This window comes from Crinia signifera, chromosome 11 (genome assembly GCF_055691185.1).
Source record: "Crinia signifera chromosome 11, ASM5569118v1, whole genome shotgun sequence".
NCBI lineage: Eukaryota > Metazoa > Chordata > Amphibia > Anura > Myobatrachidae > Crinia > Crinia signifera.
Genome location: NC_139227.1, coordinates 35,190,988 through 35,211,357, shown reverse-complemented (window position 1 = coordinate 35,211,357; position 20,370 = coordinate 35,190,988). Strand labels below are relative to the sequence as shown.

The window sequence follows — 20,370 nt, the reverse complement described above, 5'->3', positions numbered from 1 at the left end:
TTTTATTGTCAATATATTGCAAATCTGCGCTCCGGCCTGTTTCCAATATGCATTAGACATTAGCATTAATGTGCAGGGGGTGGCCCACCTCTGCAGGAGTAAGCGCACAGTGGTAACTGGCGTTCCAGGGTCTAGGTGTGATCTGACATTGTCTACATCAGTGAGTGAAGCAGGAGATACAAAGGAAGACCTACCTGTTCTTGCAGACACAGTCATTGTATATTAATAATATTAGACATTACCCGGATGATAACGGGCTACAATACATTGTGTTATTGCTAACATTGGTCGTCATTTTTTTTTATTTGCTGAAAATGCTTCTGAGTCGCAACACAATGCAACTAGGATGCACACGGAGACTGTGCTGATTAATGCTATCTATGTCACTTGTATATTGTCTGATACTGAGTCTGTTTACAGAGCAGAAGAGAGTTTGGAATAAATATTTAATGCGGCCGGCAAGCGACCCTCACCGTTTAACCCCCCCACTCACCATATTCAACGTTCTGGGGGAATCCTTGCTGACTTCCCCCAAACGGCGAGGTTCGCGGCTAATACAGGGAGCCCACTGCATTTAGCTGCGTTCCTCGCAGTTTTGGCGGCCGCACACGCCGTTTTTCCATGTTGCTGTAAGAACCCAGCGAGGTGGAAACGGTGTGTGCAGGGGGGTCAGTTGAGTACTGACTGCAGCTCTCAAAAAGCATTGAAGAATGCCCATTGTAGCACATTTTGTACAGACTCCTAGTCACTTTGTGTTGAGACTAAGATGCTTTAAAAATAGTAGTCCCGACACTAGAAGACCTTGCATGCCAAGAGGGACTATTTGCGTGACTGCAGAAAAGGTGTATATATGGACATATTGGTATCTGTGTATATCAGACTTTGCGAGAAGCCTCTCCGGGAGAAGCCCAGAGAGGGCAGCCGGATATTCAGGTCAGGGGGCGGGGATGGGGCTGATGACTAAAAGCCCCGCCCCCGATCCAGGCAAATGCCGCAATTTGCGGGTCCGTGAGTAGGGGGCATTGCTAAAATGACGCTATTTGCGTCATTTTAGTCCTGCCCCTTGCCGCGGACCCGTGAAAAACGATAATTAGTGCGGTAAGAAAGGGGGGTGCGGAGGCTGCCAGGCAATAGCAGGAGGATTGCCGACCTTCCCGGGGGGCCGGGAGGGGGACCCGATTTTCGGGAGCCTCCCGGCAATTCCGGGAGGGTAGACAAGCCTGGTGTATATATTATACTGCTTTAAAGACCCTAACGAACACACATTTTAGAAAAACAAAACTTCTGCAGGATTACTGCCCTTTTTTATGGAGAAACTGACATCACAGATGCAGATACATCCTAAATAGCGATGCATTTGCAGATCCGTTTGCAAAAACCGAACCATCGAACAGTTTTGCTTTTTTAAATCTGCGCCAGTCTATGGCTTCCAGTCATCTGCTAAAGATCCAGGCTGGAACATGTTATTGCTGACGATGGGGACCCGCCCAAAAACCGACTGGGCACGCCTGCATTTTCACAAACACACCCAGAAAATGCCATGTTACCGCCCCGAAATGCTGGCTTCTTGTCAATGAAACTGTGACTTCTCTGTGGCTGCTATGCAAACAGATAGTCATTCGCTATTTGCGGCCACGCATGCTCAATGTGAACACTGCGCAGTCCATGGATTGGGCGTTCTCTAACTAGTTATCCATGCTTTAGTTGGCCCAATGTGGCTATATAGATTTAGTGCCATTCCTTCTGGGACCCAGAGTACCTATGGATAGGTGTCTGCTTTTTTTTTTATTGGGAAAATGGATATAGTTAAAAATGTAATATTTTTAGAACCAAATCAAATCCTATATGTGAGGTTCTCTGAGCGGCGTTTTCCTAATGCGGCCCTTTAGGCCGTCTTCCAGTTTGTTTAAACCTTTAAGGATGCTTTTATCTCCCTTCGGTTCCTTACCTATACATGTGGCCTAACTATTCTATTTGGAAGGAACAGGGACAGGATTGCGTTTCACAATCTGCAATATTTCGGGATAATGTCCCCACAGTCACCCATGGTAAATGTCTCCCCTGCCAGGTATGATCTATCACCCAGTTACTGGCACAGGTTGGAAATTGAATCAGCGCACATGAAAGACCGGCTCATTTTTCCCCGGCAAGTGTTAAGCGGCTCCTTCAGCAAATCTCCAAGGCTGCCTTCGTCTTGACTTGAACTTGTATGCAAGCGGATTTAATCTCTTTGACGTTAGTGCTCAGGCGAGGAGGGGAGCGCGTGCGTTAGCATGAGGGGGCTGGGGGGTGGGTAGAGCTGTTAACGCAGCAGTCTCCTCTTTTCCCCATTGTATGTCGCACCCTGGAGGTAAACGCTTGCTCAGAGCTTCTCGTCCTAACGAGCGGCTCCTGAACCTGCCTGCGCAGCGTTTAATTGCCGAGGAGTGAAAGACATAAAACCTAGGCCTGCCTCCCCAGCGTGAGGAGGGGGGATATGAGGCATCGGGAACAATGCAACGAGCGGGGGGACATCTCTTTCCCATTTCCACCGTAAACACTTAGCGAAGCCTTGTTATATCCCAGACTCTGTGTGTCTTTATGTTTTTCAATGTGTACCTTCCGACCTGCTGGTGGGGACGACATGAAAGAAAACACAATCTGCTTAGTGGTATTAACGCTTACGTGCCCTGAGCAGTAATCCAATGTAAATGCTCCTAGCGGATACAGCTTACAATCCACGTCTTGCTTCTACATAAAAGACCATTCGCTACTAGTTTGTCACTTGGGCCGACTAGCGACTCTGATTCACATGCGTCACCAGGTTTTCGCTCACCAACACTTAGGAAAGCAGTATATGGTACAGTTACGTGGCCAGACTTGGGGCCTAATTCAGACCCGACCGCTGATGTGTGAATTTGCAGAGGTCTGCGATCAGATATCCGCCGCCCGTACACAGTGACATCACGCCCAGTGCAAGTCTGTGCGCAGTCCTTCGATGATCATTCAGCTTGCAAAGTCGCACAACAGGTCTGAATAACTCCCTTGGGTTGCAGCCAATCCATGTCAAAGCACTGCAGAACCTCTTGCATGTTGAGTTCCTCTATGCAGCCAGGTAGACAGTGCGATTCTAGTATACACTGCTCTAGATTTCCAGTCACAGCTGTAGGCGCCCGAGCTGGCAGGATTTTCCTGGTTTTGCCATAAGCAACCTAGAGACGCGCCGCAGGATCTCTCGCTCGCTGCTCTGGTACGTATGTGAGCATCAGCTATAAATGGCCCAATGGAGCAGTATATTCCGGATGTGAGCGGCCTGTACATTGCAGGAAGGGATTAGGATCAGTCCTGGCAGATTGATGTACTTTTAATGAACCTATCTTTTTGCAATGCTGAATTTGTGGGCATAGCGGTCACAGGTCTATATGTTGGTTATGCTGGCTGATAGCGGCACGCGGGTCCAATAACAGATTGCCCAATTGGACTAATGTACATTAGACTATTGTGGACCGGTTGCCAGAAACCACTGCTGTGTTTGGAGGACTGTTGCAATGTTCTCCTTTTTTATATGTGTCCGCCTCAAGCGTCAGGGAAGGGAATCTAATATGTGCACCTTCCATAAAGAGCTAGAAGGTTAATGGCGACTTGTTGGGAGAGGTCGCAGCAAGTTCATAGCTTTGTATCTCCCCTTTGACTGCTCCAATAAATTTATCTGGGTTCATTCCAGGGACTTAAAGACAACTGTCTGGTCTGTTATTTCTACTTAACTGGTTTATTGTAACTGATCTACAGGAGACGCAATGGCTGCACCAGCAGGCTCTGGGGGCTATTTCCAAAGCGCACAACGGGCGATCCATTTAACAGATGCAGTAGCCTGCTACCTGGGCAGGTTTGTTGAGATTTCTGTGAGGACGCATGGTTTTTCTTTGGGGGGAGGGGGGGGGGGGGGGGGGAGGAGATAGCCACATTCGCAGAGGGGCGGCAGTTATGGGAGGCAGAGGGGCGTGTGGGTTCATTTTCAGAGGTTTTACATGTTGTGGCTGGGCATTACCACTCTACAAAAGGACTTGAATGCTGCATTGCTTTACATCTGGTGCAGAGCGAGACTCATGTTTGTAGCTGGATCTGTGTTTCTAGACACATTCTGAGTAATTTATTAATAGAGTTCTCGCACCACAGTGCCACCTGTAATAAAATACTCAGACACACGGTGCTGCCATACGTACCCCCTTCCCTGGGGAGTCTGGTTGGAGATTAGAGGCCAGATGCGCTAAGCTTCAAAAGTGATAAAATGGAGAGTGATAAACAGCTAGCCAATGGCTGATTGGCTGGCTGTTTATCACTCTCCATTTTATCACTTTTGAAGCTTAGACAATCTGGCCCTAGAGCTGTACACACTTGACTGGGTGAGGAGAGGTGGTACTTATGTAATATCTGGGCTCCCGTTTTTCTTATGAGACCGCGTCCCCTCGCGGGGCTCGCTGCGCTCGCCACGCTTCAGGCACGGTGGCTCGCTGCGCTCGCCACACTATATAAAATCAATTCCATGCATAGTTGGATAGTAGGGGTATGAAAAAATGGGGTGCATTTAACATGGGAGCCCAGATAATACATAAGTACCGGAGAGGTTAAGGGGCCTACACACGTGGGGATATAGCTGAGCGTTCTGAGCAAAGTACTGTAGATCAACCGGCTTTAAATTTGCAGCCCATGTCTGAATAACCATCAATATAACTCAGTTTACTTGGCCCATCTAGTCTGCCCCACTTATATCCTTTAGGTATAATCTCAACCTATTTTGATCCTTGGTTCAGATTCCTGTGGGTTTAAAAAAAATATAAAAATAACATTCTAACAGTGTAAATAGAAAGTGTGCCACTGTCCCTGGTATTATTACCAACATTCTGAGATTCTTTTTTGTCTCTCAGTTATAAAATGTATACACTTGGTTTTAGAAAAATAATGCTAATGTTGTTTATGTAGGGACCACTGGTCCACTGTAAAGCATATAGCATCCTATTAATAAGCCAAACACATATGTGGTTCATGTTGAGGCGCTATTGTGGCAAGATGATGGTATATGACCAGGAATATGCTGATATAAGTGCCAGGGCAGATAATTGAGGGTTTTCCATCTGTAAAGAGAGGATTTGGTGAATAACTGGAACACTGACTCTGAGGTAGCGTGAGCAGTATGTGGGTAGAGCCTTGGTTTGCAGAAAGTGTACGGAATGTTTTTTTTAATGTTCCCCTTTTGCTGTTCCTTTAGTTATATTACAGTCTGTGAGGCATGTTTCTCAGATTTCTCTCCTCTGTCTCATTGGTTTATTGGATTGGATTTGACCCGACGCCACCTTTCCTGTATCTTGCCGTGAATGCTCTGAACCCGGGAGAGTTTAATCGCCTCTTAATCAATCCTCCTCTTTTCCTATTTCATACTGATGATTTACTTTTCTTACAGAGAGTGCAAATAGCAATCTAACCTGTCTGCCAGGTGCTCTTAGCCGGTCCCTAGCTTAGCTGTCAGAGTGAGGGAACTCTTGTTTACAGATATAGGGCCAGATTCTCTAAGATTCAAAAGTGATAAAATGGAGAGTGATAAACAGCCAGCCAATCAGCTCCTGCCTGACATTTTTCAAACACAGTCTGTGACATGGCAGGCAGGAGCTGATTGGCTGGTTGTTTATCACTCTCCATTTTATCACTTTTGAAGCTTAGAGAATCTGGGCCATAGTAACAAGGCTAGTACATGTAAAGCCAAGTTAGGGCTAATTACCTTTAAAAGTAGGAGCTTTTTAGTTAGTTTATTAGTTATTTATAATTGGTGTTTGCTGTCACAGGGGTATATTCAATAGATGCCGGATCCATTCCAAAATTTGGTACTTGTGTATTATCACGGCGCCCAATTTCCTTATGAAAGCTACCGTACTGAAATCGCATCGCATGTCACGTTATAGTGGCATGTGATGCGTGCGATGCGATTTCGTTCCCGCTCCCTGTCATTCCCGCCACCTGTCAGACCCTGTCAGAATCATTCTGAGGTAAATTTCTGACAGGAATGGCAGCATCCCTCAGACCTGCAGGAGAGTTGTCCGAAATGGCTGTACCTGTAAATATGTTCAGCTTGCCTAAGATGGAGGAGGAGGCTGTCCAGTTCTTGCAGCACCGTCATCTGCTGACGCAGATTTGCAGTAACGGGCACCCTATGCGGTTGTCAGTGAAGGAGTGCATGTGACGGTGCCATGTCAAAGCATGCTGTCTGAAGGTGAGCCTAAGAACGGCCCATTGGTTTCCAGGGTGCCGCTTATCCTTCCTCACCTTGATTCGTTTCATATATTCCTGGGCAGAGGAGCTCACATTGATTAATTATTGTGAGCGACTGCTCCAAATATCCAAAAAAACTGTGGTCCTGTATAATCGCTGGATGCGGGAGGCTTACACCATGGACCTTCTGGTGCAGCCCCAGCGGTGTATCGGTGGTCCTGGGCACATTGTAGAGGTGGGTGAGAGCTTGTTTGTCAAGCGAAAGTACAATGTCGGCCGTACTTTGCCCCAGCAATTAATTTTTGGCCAAATATGTTGTGAAACTGGACAGTGCTTTGTTACTATGGTGCCCAAACTGGATGCCATCACTTTGATGGCGGCTATAAATGAGAACATTGAGCCAGGCACAACTATTTATTCCGACTGTTGGCGGGCCTACAGTACAGACCAGTTGGAACAGGCTGGTTATCATCATGCCAGAGTTAACCATAGGTATAACTTTATTCACCCAGACACGGGTGTTCATACACAAAATGTGGAGCGAATTTGGAGCGCATGCAAATGGTGCAATAAGCGCCAAAGAGGCACAGCACGTCACCATCTGCAATCATACTTGCAGGAGTTCATGTGGCATAAGACTTTGGGTGCTGAGAATCCATTTGAGCGCATCCTGCAAGCACTTACGCTCCTTCCAAAAGCAGATTGACTGTTTGAGGTTATTTTTAGGTTCATGATTTTTACTCATTAATGTTGTTATGTTGTAACTTGATTCATTCCTATTATTGTCATTATTTATTGTAATTAATGTGATTAATTTATTTAATATGCTATTTCATGATTATTTATTTACTAATATTACTTTATTTACTTTTTTAAGTTACAGTTACTCGGTAACACATGTCATCATTACGGTGTCAGACGTATGATATTGCAGGTATGAATGTGTTCCTAAAACACCCACACTATCCACACCACCCCGAAGTGTGGCGAGCGGCGGCGGAGGAACGCATCCTCCGACCTTTTCATACCCCCACTATCCATGTTGGCGTGGAGTTGATTTTATAAAGTGTGACGAGCGCAGCGAGCCACCGAGCCCGAAGCATGGCGAGCGGACGTGGGTTACTTTACATATATTCCGTGTCCTTTCGGTTTTGGCTGTGTCTGTCAAAAGCTGGAGGATTAGCGGCTATTACGTCAATCCACCTGGTTTTCTGAAGGTCGGAACATTCCTACCTGTCGGAAAAAACCCCAGCTAGTATTGAATAGATCGGAACCCCTTCCGACCTGTTCATGTCAAAAACATCAATTGAATTTACCCCAAAGTCTGTGATCACATGTACCTTGATCATAGATTTGTTTGGTCCCTGGGCTTTTAAGGGATCCCCTCTCTGTGTTATTAATCACCAACTACTGACTCCACCCACTGTGCAGGAGTGAGACTTGCTGCCACCACCAGGCTTCTACAATTGGCATTTGGAATGGTGTATTTCTGCTGTGTATGGGTGGTGACACTGCTGGTTGGTGTTGGTTGATTCCCACTGGTCACTCACTTTGGACCAGGACCTGCATGGTAGCTGGGAGAGGGTGGAGCTAGGCGAACAGAATCGAGTTGTGTGCGTTTCTGTTGGTTGCAGGATAGAGATGCATTTGTCTTAAAGGCAAGGTGATTATTGCTCAAAAAAGTTAATTTCTAAAGGTGCTAAGATTGTAATGGGCATCATCCCATCTTAGTAAATTTGCCCCTCAGAGCCAGTGGATATCCATCTACACAGGGCTCATCTGCCCTGTTTTTATCCTGTTCTAAAGGCGGGTACATATCTATACAATCCTCAAATGATGGGATGAACACTTCTGATGAGCTGAGCAGTTTGTTGACTGAGCCATGACCCTCTAGGATCTTCTATGGCTTTCGGGAGTGCAGCACATAAGTCCCAACCTCTGGACCTGTCGCTCACCTGGTGGCTGTGGAGTAATGGTGGATGGTGGGCGTGTACTGTAGCCCTGGCTGGGCGGGGGGGAGGTGATGTCAAGGGGGTGGTGGTGTGTAGAGCACTGGGCTTTTCCCTAGGAGGGGCGAGTTTGTGTATCCCGCTGGGCGGGAACATTATACACATAGAACACTGGTCTTTTCCCTAGGGGGGGCCGGTATGTGTGTCCCGCTGGGCGGGAACGTTATATATGCAGGGGATGAGTGACAGATCTGGCTAAATATATACGAGATAACACAAAGTGGGAAAAAATGTGTGTAGTTCGCATACCTATGTCACACCCCTTATAGTAGCATATCTAATGTAGGGGGTCATATCTGGGGGTACTCAGGGAAACGCTGGGTGCGCCGAGCATCCCGATGCGAGTGAAGATGGGCAGCTGCCTGCCAGGGGCGCGTAGCTGGTGGCCCGCCCTATTCTCTGACCAGAAGCTGCAAGTCTAGGTCAGCCCAGACTGACTTAGGTTTGCGAACAGGGTAGAAATCATTCGATGGTCGGGGATGGTTGGTCCCCGTACGCTACCCTGCGCATAGATGTTTATGCAAAACATTTATTTGTAAAGTGGCGGGGAGGGGGTGGACAAGCAGTCGTGCGGGCGGCGTTAGTTGACTCGCTAAGCAGTGAAGCTACACTACATAGCGAGTCAACCAGAATCACCGCCATAGTCCTCAGAGGCCACTTCTGTATTGATCCATTTGACCTGTATATAGGCTAATGTTGTGGGGAGGAACTAAGCGGTCCAGTATTCCGTATAAACTCAGGTCTGACCAGTGCAGTAGTGTACACGTCACTAAACCCCTGCGCTTGTCCACACAGTGCTGTTTTTCTGGATACAATGCTGCCATAAAACTGGTTATTGACTGCGCTGTTTAACCTACCTTTAGTAAAACTTATACATTACTATTGGCGGTGTGACTTCAGTAGATGCAGAACCAGTTATGTAACCAGTGGCCTCTCTTCGCTGCTGGGTGCCTGCAATAGTTGGTGAATGTAGCTCCATTTGAGGACCACCGCCTCTATGCTTCTGTCCTATGACATCCCTGCTAGTACTGTGCTGGCAGAATTGGTGCAGTACAATCTCTGCCGATATTATACTTTGTTAATGAAGTGCAGATCACAATGGCGGGACTTGCCATGCAATTACAATGTATATCAATAGCCCTAACTGTTGCATGTAATGGGACCACGTAGACATTTGCAGTCATTCAGATTTGTAACTATCCACGCGTCATTCGGGTTCTAAAGCTGGCCATACATCAGAAAGATCAATCTTAAGATCGATTGCACTCATTATTGTGTACAATTTCCCTTGAAATCCCCAGCAGTCCTTGGTGGTTTTTGGACACACAATCTACACACAATCCATCATACAATCCATCTGCTGCATGATTTTGTACACAAGATGTGCACACAATCTGCATACAATCCATCATACAATCAGTCATACAATCCATCTTATGATTGATTGTATGATTGTGTACACAAGATGTGCACACAATCTGCATACAATCCATCTTACAATCAATTGAGATTGTATGATTGGGTACAATATCTTTCTGATGTATGGCCAGCTTAAGAATGCCCCTTCGTTCTCCGAAGGATACAGGTTCATTGTTCTGGAACATTTGGCCACTGAACACACAGTGAAAGGATCACACTTAACACAGGGGTTAATCTCCGGGAGTGGGTCTCTGTTCCCTGGCACCTAGCAGCCGTTTGCCTGGTTTCTGGAAGGCTGACCTGTTCTCCTGCCAAGTGACATCCAGCTTGTGCCGGGAGTGCTGCCAACATCGAACAATACAACTTTTACACCACAACGGTTACAGCAGCTTCCCTATTGGATCCTCTGCTCTCGGTTTCCTCCATTAAGTAAATAAATTACTCTTTCTCCTAAACCGCAGCTCCAACCTCGCGCGCCCCCCCCCCCCCCCCCCCCCCCTTTATACCGGAGCTCGTTGCCAACACTGAATCTGTAAATCCCTGAAAACCTACCCATAAATAACCTGGGCATATGATCATTATTCATGCTTCTGCCAGACCACACGTGGCACTGCAGAAAGTGGCCCTCTGTTCCCTTCTCGCCATCATGGCTGCAGCCCCTGCATAGACCTTTTATACTTCTGGTGTTCGTTCTGGCAGTGACAGGGTTAATTCTGGATTTCCTGTGTAAGGTAGGACATGCCAAGACAGAAAGGTTTGTCACAACACGGAGGCTGTTCCAAACCCCCCCCCCCCCCCCAACCCCCCTTCCTTCCATGCAGGAGATAAAGTGAAAGACAGTAACACGCGTGTAATTGTGCCTGCAGCAAGTCTCCTCCAACAGCCCATTATAATCAGCCACTTCCCAAGCAAAACACACTGAGAACAGCTGGGGCCGCACTGTGGCAGGAATAGAGAGGTGAGGCGGCTTCTGCAATAGATGGCCCAGGCCCGGGGAGAGAGTACACTCACTGCCTTTCATTAGGGGGTCATACAAGATCTGGAGTCTCACTCATTAATGTACCACCCCCCACCCCAACTAACACCTGTGCAACCTCCAGTGCCAAGGACAGAAATGGGGATAATGACAGCATTAGCTGGATAATCACAGATTATCCGAGCATCCTTGGATAATATCAGAACAATAGATTGTGAAGGTATTTTCAGTGATTTTTCCGGGACCGCTGACAGCTTGCAGCAGCGACGGATGTAACGGATGAACTGTGTAGTCTGTTTCGGGGGCACAAGGCCGGGATCACATTAGCAGAGTTTAACCCTGGTGTGGTACCATGAAAATAGTTACGATGCTAGTACCATGGGATCTATGTGACCCCATGGTAAAAAATGTACTAAATCTATCACCAGATTAAACCTGGTTTATCACAATGATTTGTTTTTGTCCAAATTATATTGCACAACACTTCATGTGTAAGTTTCAGATTATATGACATCATCTGATTCTCATTATCCCTGTAGGCCTAACTTTTACTGCTGGCATTGGTTGCACAACCATTGGCTGTGCTCCTCGCACACAAAGGTATTGCACTCCTTACAGACTCATTTGGTTTTCTTGTCCTGTGACAAATGTAACATCCCTTCCGCTGTCCTGGATAGCGCTGGGAGGTCCTCGGAGCTGATGAGGAGGGTGCCGGACGGGGTCCCGACGGCCAGGTTCCCGACAGCCGTCGGCTATTCTCCCTCGTGGGGGTCCACGACCCCCATAGAGGGAGAATAGAATAGGTGGCTCGTGTAGTGAACCACCGTGCTTTGTTGCGCTGGCCACGCTGTCTGAGTCCGGCCAGTCGGGATACTGACGTCGGGATTATGACTGTCGGGATCCCGACTGTCGGAGAAACATACCACACCCGATGCCTCTCACAAAATGCCGCAACTGCCAATGATCTGTTTGACATCTTGCGGTGTTTGCTCCTCTTCCGAATCTGATTCATTTGCACTTAGTTCACTTTGGTTGTCTGACTCTTCATTGGGTCCAGGGTCGCTTTCATCCCAGCTGAAATCATCTTCAATATTGTCCTCATCTTCAGTGTCAATGTCACTGAGGTCGCCTAAAGACACGACAACGGCTTCGGGTGACAATCTCTTGCCGTTTCGACATTGTGTTACGCTGTGCACGTCACAGAACCTTGAAATAAGGAAAAATGCATATAAAACATGGAAGGTACTATGTGGTCCATTTGATCCCAAACACAAATAACAGTAAATAGAAAACAAACAGAAAGACACAAAAACTAGCGAACGTGTGCCACATTCTTAGGAAGTCCTTATGAAAAAATAAATTTTAAAGCAAGGTCACTATGCGTGATAGTTTCAAAGACACAATGATTCAAAGAGGAGTGGGGTCAGATAGACCCCACGGTACCACACAAGGACTCGCTTTGTAATGACGTCTCAGAGGGACGGAGTCCAGATACTAAAGGAGTTTGAAGTAAATCGTACATTGCTCAAAAGAATTAATATGTGAAGTTCATGTTTTCGGCTGTTACCAGAACTGTATGCGTCTTGCTTGCTGCAAGTCTTCAGCAATGGCCTTATGTAGATGCGGCCTCTATGATTATTATTTTCAGTGACAGAACCGCGGGGCAACACAAGTTGTTAGCAGACGCCCACTGGTGAACAGTGACGCATCTGAATCAGGTCGTAAGTGAGTACTCATGTCAGTCCTAGTCTAGGGGCGAAAGGTAAAGCTTCCTTTACATGCTGGTAGGAATAAGATGCATTTACGTTGCTAGCCCTTTATAGAATATATGGAAACACCCCTTCACACCCCAGTTGTGTCTCCCTGATCAGACCATATATGACTTCCCAATCATTTCCTGTTCTATAATCCTGCAGTGTAACTATGTACAGAGCAATGTACATAAGGACAGTACACTTCCTTCTGCCTCTGCCTGTGGGTAGCACATGGGGTCTAGTAACCTTTTATTTTCTTTTATGTTTGTAATATTTCCATCATTATTTTTGTATTATTGCATACAGTCTAAATGAGGGATAGGGGCTTAGCAGCATATTCTGCCGGTGTGTCAATTAGGGGGGATCTCAGAGACTCCATCATAAAGGGAGGGGCCTATTGTCTTTGAGAATGCTTATATGCTGAAACATCGCCACGTTACTTTGTCCGCCACCATCTAAAGTAGATAACGTGGTTAACGGGACAATCGTTATAAGGAGCTTTATTATGGATTATAACATTATTAGTATAAGAAGTGCTTTCCCATATGCAGATAGATTCTTACAGGTTATAACTATGGGGTTAATTCAGACCCACTTGCTGCAGGACGATGATTGGGCCAATTCATCGGGAAGCGTACGCTTGAAAAGTCAGTCCGCTGCATGATGAAATGCGATAGCTTCCCAATTGTATCCTCTGATTTCCCCCAGTTATTTATTGTGCAGATTGCTTGTCCCATAGCCCACTCAGCAGAACTATAGATTTCCTTGCGGTTTCCCTAGCGACAGCCTCCCCTGTAAATGGCCCAATATGCCAGGCGGATGATAATTTGGTGCAATTTGCTGCAGCTCTTAAGCATAGACCTACTTATCCTGACCCTCTGACCTTGACAGCTCCCTGGAGGTGGCCAGAAGCTGCATCTTTAGTCTTAATTTGAAGAGCCCATTGGCGTCGGTTAACAAGTTAATGCCACAATCATTCTTACAGCCTCTAATTTGTTGTGATTCTTTGAGGACGTGTTCTGGGCACGAAACGTCCCTTACAGAGGGGCAGAGAGACGAGCTCTTATCGAGAGGGACAGATCCTTCTTAATTGAGCTGATGCTCTCTGTATATAAACAGATGGCTTCTTTAAATCAATTATTCCTCATTTGTGTAACTGGGAATGATTTCCTGACAGATACAGTACCACAGGAGACGTGTGCGCAAGGCGAGGGGGGGGTGGGGGTTTGGATCTGCGCTCATCTGCCGGAATAACAACAGCCACCTGGGCATATCTGGTTTGCGTAGATTATGTTGCAGGAATTCCGGGAATAATTTGCGGAAGCGCAGTGACGCCTAAATAAATAATGGTCAGAATAATAATATAACTGTTACGAACATTAATATTAATTCTAATACTTGCAAATATATAATCATTAATAATAATAACAACAAAAAAAGAAACCACTGCAATTATAAAGTACATCATTTTTACAAGAGGTACATGGTAATTCTATAATTACTAATCGCTTTGCGTACTCCTCCTGCAGAGGACTTGGGAGAACGTTTCCTCGCTGCGGACAGTCAGGTTCCGAGGTCCGGAGGTGAAACAAACAGCGCAGGTTGTTGTGATGCTGAATAAAGAGCATATAGATCGCTTTATGCAAATGATAGGTAATGGGTATCCTGGCTGTGACTCCATTGGTGGGTTATCAGTTGGCAGGGGCATTTGGCAATGTGGGAGGGGACTATGGGTGCTCAATTATGTCGCCATAGAGCATGAATGTGTTGATGCCTGTTATCGCGGAGACAGCAATGTGACTTTTTATAGTACTTAACACTGGAAGGGAGATGCGACGAGCCCTGTTGCTGCTGGCTGCGATGTGTAAAGTGCATTTGTCTGTGTAGGATAATGCGTTATATTATACATAGCTCAGCTCTCATACACAGTGAGTAAATCTCCAAAGAACAAAGGTTACCAGCTGCTCCGTTTCCTCTCCCTCTATTAACTCTCGCACGTTCGGAGGACAGCATTACATTTCCCATCGTCTGGCTGCGCTGAAGCTCGTCTCTCAGGAGTTAACGTGGTTATCTGCCAGCAGCTTTGCTGTAATGTGCAATTTGGGTCAGATTTCACAGGGACATTAACAAACACTTTGCCACACACCAGCCAGCTGCCTGTGCTGTAAAGATAAGTGTGGAGCGCAGCCTAGCTGCACCCCTTCACTGCGCTCCAGGGGCGAGCCATGCTCTGCGTTCAGTAAGATGGATGCAGCCCGGATACTGGGCGATGCTGTTATACATCAGGGTGTAATGGAGGGAACATTGTCCTTCCTCTTACATACAGGTGCCGCGTGATTTGATGCTGGATCAGATACTTATATAGATGTAGGGAAGGGTTCAGCACTTTTTAATAATGTTTCGTTCAGGTATTTGGAGCTTGCATAGATAAATCTAGACTGATATACATTAGTGAGTAAGGGCCTAATTCAGACCTTATCGCACATGCGTGCAGATGGTAGCACTCATGCGTGAGGTCTTTCTGTGATAAAACACTGCTGCTTTTTTTGCTGCCCATTTGCAAGTTGATTGACAGAAATCCAGCGTTTGGGGGCGGTAACCAGCAATTTTCTGGGAGTGTCAAGGAAGAGTAGGTGTGCCAGGTGTTTGAAGGGGAAGTCATGTGATGTCAGCTCCAGCCCAGACCCAGCTGTTGAGTAAGTCCTGGGCTCCGCACAGGCTGCACACACTGGGAAATCATTCCATGGTAGCGGCTTGCGGATGAATTCGCAGCCAATCCCTGATCCAGCTTTTTTTCGCAAGTCTTACTAAGCAATTCGCTCACGATTTTACTCTGTCTGGGCAGCATACACCTTATCGAAGGGCTCTGCAATCCGGTCTGAATTATGCCCTAAATTACACAGTTTTCCTCGGTCCCTTCTACCACCCTGTAAATTTGGGTGTGGGTGCAGAGTTAAAAACTAACGTGTGCAGAACAAATTGAATATATTTGCTTACATGCGTAGCTGTATGCATCTCTGCATCATTACTGTGTAATGCACATGTCTCTATATACATATATGTATGCAGGGGCGTACCTAGATATTCGTAGGCCCCATAGCAAAAGATTGTAAGGGGCCCCTATTTAGCAAATGATCCCATATTACTTAAACAGTAGAGATGGGCCCCCTTCAGCTCTAGGCCCCATAGCAACTGCACCCCTGGCACCTATGGTAGTTCCGCCCTTGTAAGTATGTTCTCTAATGTCTACTGAATAACATGCACTGGCATGGAAACCTCCTTTCCTTACCCACATGGGATTACCTATCCCTTCCGCCAATCCGCCTCTCCATTTATAAATATAAATGCGCTACAAATGTGTGTGACCGCACTGAATTGCGGTCACAGTGATCACACTGAATCTAGAACTTCTTTCATAGGCCACTGATAACACATACTGGTTATTGTTCTCTTAGAACATTGCTTGCTAGTGCGTCTGTGGCCTGATATTCCCTCTTCTCTGTATATTGTATGTTCTGTATTTTTCCAAATTATATTTGGTCATATGGATTAGAGTTAATGGCAGTGATTGCAGTTTGGCATTCCACGCTGTCCATTGCCCAGGTTCTAGAGTATGAGCTTATAACTGCAATTTGGTTTTAAGTGTGGTCCGTGGCTTGCCCATTTATTGTATCTGTGTAAGGAATGGTTTATTCCAGTGCATACTGACGATTCACTGTTTTGTTTCCTACAGTCCAGCACTACCTCCCGCATTTCTGGTCCCGGTCGCAGCACGCCGCAGCTGAGTGAACTTGAACAAAACTTCAAAGCAAGCAAAGACCCGCCACTTCCTTGCTGGGAAAGCTGCTCCGATGTGGCACGTGCAGAACAAAGCACTGCAAGTAGGTGGCGCCTTCTGCATGATCATTTGTATACAGATGTATGTACCGTTGTAATCCGGTAATGCGATATATCTTGTAAGACACTAGCCTGTGGGGCGTTCCTTGACGTGCCACAATAAGATGCTTGTGTGCTGTGTGGCACAGAGTATCTCTTCTGCTTTCAGTAGATCATATGGATGTATAATTTACTTTCTCCCTGTCGGATACACTGGTCACAGGTTACACTTTTGTTCTTCTCACTGCCTGCATGTCTCGCTGTTAGGGTGACACGGCCGAAGATGGCCCTCCCTCACACCGGACACGGACCTTAGTCTCCAGCTAGAACCAGAGTAATACAATAAGGAGAGTATAACAGAGGTTCCGAGTCCACTTAGGGGTGGTCGGATTCACTGTCGCTCACACTAGGAGCAGCCATTTTGTATGCTAAAATCACAAAGCATCATGCACAGTACTGAGGCACGAGGTACACTCCGTACAGACCCAGGGGCGAGGATCCTCTCTGTGCCGCAGAACTCGGGTCTACAGGTGGTTGTTATGATTGGTGAGTACCCTGGACAGCTCCCCTAATACTGAGCAGAACATGGAGGATTGGCAATGTTCCCATAGGGGATTCAGTATGAAATCCCGGTGCTAACATGGGGGGGCCGTGGATCATCTGATCTGTGCAGAGTGGGACTTTGCCTATTGCCCTGTGGGCCATGTTTATGCATGGGACCACACATTGCAGACGCCTGGGGCTATACACACAGAATGATCAGTGCTCCGTTTCTAATGGGGCCTACACACGTAGCAATGAAGGTTCTGAGCGATGCTGAATTGCTCAGATAGCTTAGTACACAGCGCAGTGATGTGCCGCTGAGTGATCTGTCAGGGCCAGTGTTCTCTGTGAAAACACTGTCCCTGACACCGGCGATTAACAGATTTATCCAGCATGCTGGATATTAATTGCCGGGGCGAAAGCAACGCACAGGCCATGCATCGCTATCGCTATGCCCCTACACACGGAGCGATGTTGGGGCATTTTCTGGTTTAAATGAAGTAATATCGCTCAGAAAATGGCCTGACATCGCTACCTGCGTAGGACCCATACGTGAATCTAGTCAGAACGCTTATAAATAGGGTAAAAATCACCCTACGGGTATTCCCCCTACACTGATAAATGCAAGGGACACTTCACTTGCTGCTACATAGCCTGAAGGGCAGGACAGGTGCTCCACCATTCCGCCCCCCTCCTCACCCCAGGCAGGTGAGCTTGTTTTTCTGTTGTTGGGAGGAACCCGCCTCTGGCCGCCAGCCAGCTGCTGTTCCTATTCTCGGTGGCTGCTTAGTGGGAATCTGGGAGATAATGAGGTGTGTCACCTGTATGAGGTCAGCTCTTACCTGTAGAACAGCTGCTCCCCTAACACCTTTCTGATTCTGCAGAAGGCAGGTGGAGAAGGGAACCCGCACAACCTTGCAGCCTATTCTGATAAGCACTATGGGCTTCAAGCTTATGGAAGTCTTCGCATTTTCATTTTTGGGTAAATCACCGTCGTAATCCAGATTAGAGGACATGACTGTTGTGTACTACATGTAATTATGCCAAATAGATGCCCCATGAAAAGCATTATGCGTCACACACACATATATGTAACCTCTTTCACACAATGAGAGGGGTTATTGAGGTGTTTGTTTTATAACCCGACCCATCTCTGCAGTAATGCTTCAGAGGTGCTTCTACCCCTCTAGTGCTGCTGTTATCAGCTCCCACATTTCATGCACAGCTGCTGTGTTTGCTGTCATCCCCTCCAGAGCGGGCAGCACCAAAGGCGATTGGCAGAGGTCCTGGTTGTATGTGAAAGTCCGCTCCCAATGGTTGGAGTGCCCCCCCCCCCCCGGTACTATAACAGAGATTGGGATCAATAATGTTTCAATTGTTAAAGCCATTTAACTGTTCTGACATAGTAATTGTAATCATCGTCCTCCGTTTTTAAACCATGTTAGACTCTGAGCATCTTCAGGTTTATAGACAGGAAGTTTGATCTGCAGAGGAAAAGGTGCTTCCTCACACTCCCATACGTCCCTGAAGCTCCATTATCCACTGCATCCTCTATTTATAGTTCATTAATCCAGGGTTGCCGACCCTCCCGGAATTACCGGGAGTCTCCCGAAAATCGGGTCCCCATCCCGGCCCCCCGGAAGGGTGGACAACCCTCCCGGATTCAGGGGGGACCCCCGCTGCGCCCACGATTGCGGCAATTAAATGCCGCAATCGGCGGGTCTCAGAGGAGGGGGCGGAGCTAAAATGGCAAATGACAATGGGGCGGGGCTTAGTGACGTCGTGCTCAAGCCCCGCCCCCCGAGCAGCTGCTGAAAATCTCCTCTCCGGGCTTCTCCCGGAGAGGAGAATATTAAAGTCGGCAACCCTGCATTAATCAGTAAAAGTAGAATCCCAATAAAGAGACATGGCAGCCACAGCAAGTTGGGGAAATTAGATGCGTAAACACAAAATGAGGGAGTTGAGAGTGTACTGGTGGCCCATCAGGTTTCAGCTGTCCCAGGGTGGTCCTCCTAGTGTCATCTCTAGACTCTAACTAAAGTGTCTTCTTAGCCGCTATGTCTTTCTATGAAACCTTTCACTGTTACACAAACATGCACACACAGATTTGTCTAGTTGCTGAGATCTATGAAGTTATGTGTTTACATCATGGGATTGACACCGTCCAATCAAAATGAGATCAACGCTGATTGGATTTCTGATTGGGCAGGACTGAAATTGTTGCTTAGCGCTTTTTACATGATGTATTATAGCACTTCCAAAGGCGCAAATTGATCACAATGCCACAATATTAGAACCTTTTTTTAGCATTACATATTGTCAGGAAGAAGTAAAGGCCCTGGATGGGTGTCCGAGACTTTATTCATATGCGGTAACTACTCTTTGATCCTTTATTTTTTATGTAGTGAGCTACAGAGAATCTGCCATTCGGTTAAGGGCTGGATTACATTAGCCGTGGTAAATTACCACGGGCTGATTGATCCATGGAGGCTATTCAGTCAGAGCCCGCAACAGCCCACAGGCTGCACTTAACTCTGATTTTTGTTTGAGCCTGAGGGAGGCTCCCTCGGAAATCCACTCTTAATGCCCTGATCACAGGTGCCATAAATGTGTTAACCAATAGCACCACGCGATGGAAAGGGGCTGCAATTGAATAACCCTGGGCATTAAAGCACAAGGCTACCACTAGGGTTGCCACCTCTCCCGGATTTCAGAGATTCTCCCGTTTTTGGTGGCAACCCTCCAGGAGGCTTTTCCAGTCTCCTGGGTTCCGCGATTGTCTAAAAAAGCCTCCATAGCCTCTCCCCAGTGACCAGTACCATCCCGCCTGCCCAACGCTCGCAAGATGATATCATCTCGTGAGTCTTCCTCCTGCAGGACCCCTGCCCTCCTCTCTGCTGCCACTACTCCGGCAGGCCCACCGCCCTCCTTTCTGCTACCGCTGCTCCGGCAGGCCCACACCCTCCTCTCTGTTGCTGCTCCGGCAAGCCGGCCGCCCTTCTCTCAGCTGATGGCGCATATCACTGGTCCTCCTGCTGCTGCCAAATGCCCTGCCCAGCCACCACTCACAGACAGCCATTAGGTGAATAAAGTTAAGTCCAGAAACTCACATAGGAGCCACACCTACTGCCAGTGAGTACTGCACGGTGGTGATTGGGGTTGCTCCCCTATTTGAATTTTGCTACATCCTCATCTTTCATTCCCAGAGGGGGAGGCAACGCCTCTAACTAAATTAGAGGCGGTCATTTTTATCAAGCCTGGAAAAGGGTGGTACAGTAGCTAGGGTTGCCATCTCACTCATCAATTCCTGGAGATTCTCCCCCACATTTCTAATGCATGCTCACGGGAATGCTGGCGTGGCCTCAAAATGGGCGTGGCCTATTTAAACAGTGGGCGTGGTGTCTGGTATCTTACTGTTTTATTAATTGTATTAGACACCACGCCCACTTTTTAAATCGGTCACACCCTTTTTGTGGCCATGCCCACTTTCCCAGGAGCGCACATTAGAAATGTGGGGGAGAATCTCCAGGAATTGATGAGTGAGATGGCAACC

At 47.1% G+C, this 20,370-nt stretch overlaps 1 protein-coding gene across 3 annotated transcripts in view; it reads left to right on the top strand.

The window, feature by feature from the left end:
- The window catches only part of GSE1 (Gse1 coiled-coil protein), a 416,100-nt gene that overhangs the window by 157,073 nt on the left and 238,657 nt on the right, over positions 1-20,370 (top strand). For all 3 annotated transcript variants that reach the window (XM_083165426.1, XM_083165424.1, XM_083165425.1), the window contains one exon: positions 16,132-16,279. In XM_083165426.1, the coding sequence (XP_083021552.1) occupies positions 16,132-16,279 (148 nt within the window). The remainder of the gene's footprint in view (positions 1-16,131; positions 16,280-20,370) is intronic.